The sequence below is a fragment of the Desmodus rotundus genome, chromosome 3, assembly GCF_022682495.2.
Source record: "Desmodus rotundus isolate HL8 chromosome 3, HLdesRot8A.1, whole genome shotgun sequence".
NCBI lineage: Eukaryota > Metazoa > Chordata > Mammalia > Chiroptera > Phyllostomidae > Desmodus > Desmodus rotundus.
In genome coordinates this window covers 22195933-22204348 of record NC_071389.1, presented here as the reverse complement: position 1 = coordinate 22204348, position 8416 = coordinate 22195933, and the positions used below count along the sequence as shown (strand labels likewise).

Here is an 8416-nt window from a genome sequence, read left to right as displayed (position 1 = left end):
AAATCTTGACTTTGAACAATTTGATTAATCTCTTCACTTACACCTCGCAGATAAAAATTTGTACCTCTTGGGACTTTGGTGAGGACTAAGTGGTATGATGCGTCTTAAGTGCTTAGTAAGCTTTTGGCTTAATAAATATTAGCTATTACTTATTATTATGTTCTTTCTGGAAATGAGCATTAAAGAACATTGCAGAGCACTTATTGCGCCATCTAACGTCCCTAATATTCTCCCCCAAATCCTTTCCTCTGCCTTTTCACAATTTGGTCTTGGTTTCTTTAAGAAGTCAACCATAATTAAGGAAAGACGAATGCTGGGAAGAACCTCTCAGCTCACGACCAGAGCATGACGGGAAAGGGGGGGCGGAGCCTAAGGCAGCGCATGCGCGGTTGTTTGGGTGTTGCGCGTGATGGATCACGCGGAAAAATCCCGATAAAAGAAGATAATTCTGTTTTTAAGAACTGGGCGCGAGTTCTTGGGTCCTATTACTTCTTTTACAGCCGATACTGCCCGGCAGTACTGAGGCGACCAGAAGGTAAGCGCGTCCTGTGGCGGCGGGAGGCGCTGTGCGGGGCGGAGTCACACCACGTGATGGGGCGGGAACCGGCCGGGGGCGGTGCTGGACGGACTGCGCGGCTGAGGCGGTGCGGATTTCGCTACAGGCTATGACTGGCGTTTGCGGGTTGCCTCCTCTCTAACTGATGCATCGCTGCAGTGTTTATACTCGGTGACGCGCGTGGGAATTATTGGTGGGGCCAAGAGTTTCCGAGCGCATACGGCGCTCGAAGAAGAGATGAGCGCTCGTAGATTGTTACTACTGTGGCAGGTGGACCGAAGTTCCCATCTCGTATTCCTCACAGGCTTTTAAAACAATTGCACATTCCCAGCCTGGCTTGCCTACCTAAAGACAACTTAGCGGAGCTACCTTGTTGCGTCAGGTTTCCTCCGTCCCGTTTAGTATGTTTACTATTATAGGAAGGAAAGCTGCTGAATGGCAAATAGAATTTCTTGTTTACAGGTAGGCGAAGATGAATCAGAGCTCAGAGGGACTCATCCCTGGGTATGGCTCCCGTGGAGACCGTGAAAAGTGCAGGTGGTCCCCTTCTGAAAGGAGTACCTATTGTTCACCTATGATGGCATCTTAGGCTAAGAAATGGGGCCCTTATGGAGGCCTCCAGTAAAGGCCGAATGAGAGGTGGGGTGGGGAAGCTCAATGTGCTCCACTTTTGAGAAATAAAAAGCTGAGGTGGTCTCCAAGTACTAATTGTCTTGGAGTGAAAAACCATTTCTGATTCATTTTCTCTAAGGGCTGCTAACTTCCCCCCATGCCTTGGTCTGCAGGTCTCATTCCCTCTGTAACTTTCAAAATGTGAAAGACCAGAGTACTTGTCTATAAAGACATTATTAGGGAAGTGGGAGCTAATGCTAGAAAACAAGTTTTCTTATGTGAAGGTGGCTGCTAAAGGAGCGGAAAGCAGGAAGAAAGAATAGAGTTAGTCATGGCCCCAGAAAAGCTTTTTTTCAAATGCTCAACCTTAAAGCCTTCTGCTCAACACACATCTTTTAATATAGATAAACACTAAAAAAGAGAATAAACACGAGTACCAATCCTTTATGTTGTGTTTTAGGAGCCCAGCTATCCATTACCAAGAAGAAATCTATTAGTTTAGACTGGGGAATTCCTTTACTAAAAAGTTAGAATGAAAGAACCTTTGGATGGTGAGTGTGGCGAAGCAATGGCACCACAGCAGGGCCTTCTGGAGAAAATTAAAGAAGAACCTGACAATGCTCACGTAAGAATTTCATTTTACTTAAAATGTTTTATTCCTTCTTTTGTATCGGGTGAACTGAAATGTTTAGTTAGGTAATTTCTAGCTTGTAAGTTAAAACAACCCAAACTGATTATTTTTTCTTATTAGATGAGTAAGTCGTTTTTCTGCTCTTTGGATGAAAAAAATCTTGGTAACTATATGATATTTCATAAAAAGATCTTAGTAATTATATGATATTTCATTTTGTAAAAAGAAAGTATGTGTTATCATTGTTCCATGCTTGGTACCTTTTTTTTTAAATTCTCTTATATCTGACAGGAGTTTCCCTTTATTCTCTTAAGTATTGTGGTGTACTCCGTGCCAGGGGATCCAGGAAGTGACCAAAGTCACCTTGGTCCCTTCCCTCATAGAGCATACAGGTTAGTAGGGCAGATGGACATTACACAGGTAATTGGTCAAATAATATATGATTATAAACTATGACAAGTGCTCTGGAAGCAAAGTATAAAATGGGGAATCTGACCTAGTTTTGGTTGGGGACAGAGGCTGACTAGGAAAGGCCCGTGAGGGGAGGATTTGTGAGCAGCATTATGAAGAATGAATAGACTCGGCAAAGGCAAGGGAAGTGTACAGGTAGCAACCTGCGTGGAGGAAAGCCCTGAGTGGAGGGGTGCGTGGCTCTTTTGAAGAACTACAAGACCAGTGGGCCTGGAACAGAAAGGTGTGAAATGGTGAAGATGATGGTGATGACAGTTACAACAACAGTACTAATAGATGGCAGTAATATATCCATACGTAATATGTATTATATTTTGATGACATACTAACTTATTAATACTTATATGTGCTTAGATTGTATTAGCCACCATTCTCACAACCATGTCATTCCCATTTTACAGATGAAGAAACCAAAGCACAAAGAGGTCAAGCAGTTTAATCATAGATCACAGGTCATAAATGGAAAGACTGGATTCAAATCCAGGTAGTCAGATTTCAGAGCCTATGCTATCTTGCTTCTGGAATGAGGCTCTGCAGGTAATGTGAGGCCAGATTACACAGGATCTTATGAACCTTGTTATGAATTTCAGTCTTTTTCCCGAGAGCGATGGGAAGCCATTGTAGGGTTTTAAGTGGGAGAGTAAGTTAAACATGTTTGGGAACCTGGCTACCCTGTAGGGGACCCAGATTGAAAATTTATGGAGGTCGATGTGGAGAGATTAGTTAATTAGTTGTTTCGGCAAAAAAATTATTTATTTTTTCTTTTTGGACAGTTTTAGTTTACACTCTGTAGTTACTAATTTTATTTCATAAACAAGGCTGTATTACAAATATGAATAATAATATAAATAAAATAATAAATAATAATAATTTTATTTTTCATTCCATCTCAAAGCCAGTATTTTTCCAGGACAGGAATGCAAATTAGATTTTATCTCACTCTTCAACTTCACACTTGCCTAGAATGCTGTGCCGAGAAGAGGTCTGAGGAGCATCTACAGGAATGTGGGGTGGGGGATGATGGCATCTATGACACTTATTTTTCTCCATATGGTAGATTCTTCCTCCTTTTCTGTCAAAGTAACCATTTGTCAGGTTTTGTGGATTCTACTTTTAAAATATTTTTGACTTTGTCTCTTTCTTTTCCTTCCTATTTCATTATTTTCATTTGGACTTTTATAATAATTTCCTAGTTCATCCTTTTTTCCTTCAGTCACAGTCCTCATCAAAACACTGTGTAGTGATGACAGTGTAATCTATAGATCTGATGACATTAGTCTCTTTAAAGCCCTGTCTCCTCATGTATGATAAAGCATAAACTGTTTTCCGAAAGATTTCACTTATTTATTTTTTAGGGAGGGGAAGGGAAAGAGAAAGAGAAGGAGAGAAACATCAGTGTGTGGTTGCCTCTTGTGCGCCCCCTACTGGAGACCTGGCCCACAACACAGGCATGTGCCCTGACTGGGAATCAAACCGGGGACCCTTTGCTTCACAGACCAGTATTCAATCCACTGAGCCACACTAGCCAGGGCTGATAAAGCATAAAATTTTTAGTGTGATATCCAAACTATCCATGTTTAGGCCTTTGTTTCCCTCTTCAGTGTCATCACTCATCCTTCCCACTTTTCTAATCTATGCTCCTGCAGACTATTAGCATTTCACTCAAAAATACATTTTGTTGAGTTTTGTTTCCTTGCCTTTGCACTTGCTGTTTATTCTGCCTGTGCTATCCTAAACTAGATAGCCTGGCAAAAATTTTCTCCTCTTTTAAGATAGAGTCTCATTGTCACTCAGAGGTGAAATTAATTATTCTTTTTTTTTTCTATTGCATAGTGGGTTATATAATATCTATTTTATAGATAAGGAAATTGAAACTAAGAAAGATTAAATAACTTGTTTGAACCAAAATCACATCTACTTCTGTCTGCTGTCAGAACCCTTAGTGTCCTGTTGTGTTATGTTTGCTGTGCTGGTCCTTGAGTGTATAGATGTGGAAAAACAATTATGATCCCTATCTATGGTGGACATGGTCCTTCCACTCTAGTGTGTATGTGCAAGGGAAAAGGAAGGGTGTTAGACATTAAAGAGATTATCACCCAAATTGATATGAAATGATGTATTATCACAGGTGCTAGGAGTAAAAGGGAGATGTGAGACTTCAACAGAGGAACTTAATTTAAATTGGGGGTCAGGGTTTGAATTTATTATAGTAAATATGCTTTGTTGTATTGGTACATCTATGGGGGAGATAGCATGGGTTTTGGAACATAGATAGTTGTGTTTGATTCCCATCTGTGCACTTACTATCTTTCTGACCTTGCCCAAATTGCTGAACATCTCTAAGCTTCACTTTCCTCATCTGTAAAGAAGGTATCATATAGTTCCTACCATATAGGCAATAGATCATTAGGTACCAGAATGTGTATTATGGGAGGTGGTAAATTAATGCAGTGGTTCCTAGTTTTTGGCATATAATAGTTCAAAGGAATTTCAAAAGTAACTTTGGGACCTGCTGTATCAGTCATTTATTTTTGCTTTGTTTAGGTAGATTAAAAAATACAACTACCAGCCCTGGCCAGGTAGCTCAGTTGGTTAGAGTGCCCTACCAGTACTCTGATTCCATCCCACATACAAGAGACAACCAGTGAATGCATAGATGTGTGGAGCAATGAATTGATGTTCTCCCCCTTCATCCTTACTCCCCTCTTTTTGTCCCTCTTCCCGTTCCTCTCTCTCTCTCCAAATCAATAAAATAAAAGTTAAAAAAATACAACTACCATATTTTATCACCATTATTTCAGAAAATTCATACTATTTTTAGAAAGCTTTTTATTTTGAAATTTTTAACGCTATTTTGACATTCCCCCCAAAATAATTAGGATGGTTGTGATCTTGGAATACAGTTTTTTACAAGATAGGTATATGTATTTTAAAAATTTTGTTTCATGGTTATATTTTATTTTAAAGAATTTTAAAGAATATGTTATGGGTAAATCTGATTTGGACTGTGACGAGTTTATGTGTAATGAGCAGATTGCATTGAAACTCTTGTGTTTTTTCTGCTGTTAACAGATATGACAGCTTGTAAGTCTCTTGGCTAAAATTATTAATTTTACAAACTATAAATTATTCAGATTGAATTTAATTTATTTTTCCCTTATAAACACAGCCTTAAAAAGGGTAGTAGTGTTCAGCATCGAAAAGCTGTGTGTTACTCATATATGAAGATTACATTTCCCAAGTAGATATAACCATAATAAAAGATTTTCCAATTCTGAAAGATCCTTTCTGTAAAGATTAAATCTATTCTAATAACTTGTAAAATTTTGACTTGAGGTACTCATGAAGGTGATTACAATTAGAATGTAGAAGAGATGAATATGACAATTATTTTTTGCCTGAATTTCTAGTTTACTCAGATACTAACACTGTATTCATTTCTCTCTCTCTGTCTTTTTTCATTCAAGGAGTATGGACATGCCCCAAAGCCAAAAACTCAAGAAAGTGAACTGAAAATTAGTGCTGTGTTCTCAGTCAGTGACAGTCCTCTTGGTAAGAAATAGAACTGCAAAAGTTAATTTCGATGAATATTTGTTATATTCTGACCAGTAGAATTTAGGGAAGGCACCTCTTTGTGTAAATTTTTTCTTCCTATAGATAAAGCAGTGCTTTTCAAACTGGGTAGCTGGTCTTGACCAGCATTTTAAAAGTGGAACAAAATAAGATTATATCAGAGTGTGATGTGTGCAGTAAGGAAACATTATTTCATGAAACTTCTGTTTTAGGTATTAAGTTATATTCACACACGCACACACGTATGTACGTAAATGTTTCCTGGGTTATAATGTGAAATGTAGTTTTTACTATGGGTCTTGGTTTAAAAGTTTGAAATCCCCTGGAGTGCTTATTGCCTCATTCATGTTGGATTTTAAGATTGATGGAATTGTCTTAAAAATAGAGAATGTATATGTGTGTGTTGATATTAAAACTTTTTTTTTTTAATAGCCCAACAGTTGACCCCAGGCTTCCAGTTTCCTCTTGCATCACCTGGACCAAGTAGATTGCTTTCTTCAGTTCCAGCCATAGCTTTGCAGATTGTTTGTTTTGGTTGTAAGACAATGCTTTATAAAGGGCAAACTGCGTATCATAAGACAGGATCTTCTCAGCTCTTTTGCTCCATGCAGTGCATCACCAGATATTCTTCACCTGTCTGCCTACCATCTCCTCCCAAGAAAACCTGCATAAACTGCTCGAAGTATAAAATTCTTAATTACATCCCGTTTTTACTTTTTTAGTGTGTATATAATTCAGTTCAAATATGCTATTGCTACTTTAAATCTCTTTAGCATATTTCTATGGGAATAGCTTTTTAGCAAATTGAGGAGTTTGCAGATTCTAAAGTTTTGTAATATTAAATAAATGACTTGGTGTTAAAAGTATTGCTTAAACCGGTTTTCCTTATCTCTTTCAGTTTAAATTTTACAGTGGAAAGAAATAAATGATTTGTGGACATTGTAGGACCACTCATACATATGTTTTTAATCATAGACAACAACCATTAAAAATTATTTATCTTTAATGTTATTGAAGCATAGAATAAAATAATGCCACTCATAATAAAATAGTATATGAAAATTATTTAATTCTTAAGAAGGTAAAAACTAAATGGCCACAGATACAATGTGTGTATTTCTAAAAAGTCCTTGTGAGCTTCTCTTGGGGAATCATTGTTGGTTTAAATAATGTATAGACTCAGAAGGAGAAAGAAATAGCAGCAAAGTCACATAAACTTCCTTTTCTATGCTAGTACCTTTGCAGAATTTGGCATGTTTTGCCTATTCCTGTGGAAATATAATTCTAGGAATACAGTGTGTTGTCACTAGTCACTAATTCAGAGCAAGAAAAGTTAAGAGCTTGGTTTCAGATCTTGGCTCTATTACTTATTATCTGTATACCTTTGTGCTAGATATTTTATTTTTCTAAGCCTCAGTTTCTTCATCAGCAGATAGTATCTACTTCCTCAGATTTTAATGAGACAGTGTTAGTACAGGACCTAGCACATAGCAAATGGTTAGTAAGTGGGATCTTACTATTTTTAATAATAAAATTAATATTGTTGTGTATACTTACCGTAATTTATAAACCCCTGTTTTGTCTTTGGAGATACAGGACAGTTTCTTTATCTGTTTGGTGTGATGGCCTTAGATATATAAAAGTAGGTCCTATAAAAATGGAAATCTCCAATTGAAAGTAAAGAGGAATTTTAAAATATTTTACTTAGATATTCAAATTTTGTTCTAAAATGCCCTTTTAAAACCTTAGTTTAACTCTTCTGTGTCATTCTCATGAAGCTGACTTGGAAGAGTAAATTTAGTTTTCTGTTTCTAGATAGTCTCTTTCAACATGTCAAATATCAAATGAAAACAAATTAAAATTTAGAGGACATAACACAGTTTATACATCCAAATGTATATCTCTCTCTTTAACAATGTCATTTGTGTCAGGGACATTTTACCTGCACTTATTCAAAAACCTTTTAAATCTCTTGATTGGGCATTACCTTCACAGCCTATGAAACATTCCTTTAGACTAAGTTATGTGAAACATCTGTCTTTTTAGCATGGGTTTGATTTTTGCAAAATTTCCAAAGTTATTTGATGCCTTATCAGCTGACTATCATAGTTCAGCTGAATTATGCTGGTAAACATGCTATTTGGCTATAAAATTAAGAAATTCTTAGAGCTCTTATAAATTAAAAGAGAAACTAGAAAAAAATTTGAGCCATGTTGTTGGAAGATGTATGGTTTTTGTTAGATAAATATTATGGTGTAACATTCATTTGGATGCATAAGGTTTAGAATGCATTTATATTTATGTGCCCAGATTTTCATTAAAGACATTCTCATTGGTTTACTTTTATATACATTATGACACTGACAGATTCCCATCATTAAATAAAATTCTTTATTGCTCTGTTTTTAGAGAAAAATCACTTTTCAAAGTTAGTAAATGTATTATAAGCATATCCACTTGGTTTCTATGATTCACTGTTGCATTTTTAAGGGTAGGTGAGTTTTAGAAAATTAAAGTACTTTATTATTGTTGCTGTTCTTTCATAGTTCATGGTATAGTTCTGTATATTAAAG

The 8416-nt window shown here is 36.7% G+C and overlaps 1 protein-coding gene across 7 annotated transcripts in view; it reads left to right on the top strand.

The window, feature by feature from the left end:
- Nucleotides 1–411: 411 nt before the first annotated feature.
- The window catches only part of ZMYM6 (zinc finger MYM-type containing 6), a 36341-nt gene continuing 28336 nt past the window's right edge, over nucleotides 412–8416 (top strand). Inside the window, exons 1-4 of one of the 7 annotated variants that reach the window (XM_045190807.2) lie at nucleotides 412–535; nucleotides 1629–1793; nucleotides 5738–5822; nucleotides 6276–6525. In XM_045190807.2, the coding sequence (XP_045046742.2) occupies nucleotides 1701–1793; nucleotides 5738–5822; nucleotides 6276–6525 (428 nt within the window). In that variant the 5' untranslated portion in view covers nucleotides 412–535; nucleotides 1629–1700. Of the gene's footprint in view, nucleotides 536–611; nucleotides 1019–1628; nucleotides 1794–2113; nucleotides 2192–5737; nucleotides 5823–6275; nucleotides 6526–7433; nucleotides 7486–8416 lie in introns of those variants that run through there. The other 6 variants (XM_045190805.2, XM_024554546.3, XM_045190806.2 and 3 more) reach the window with 6 other exon arrangements.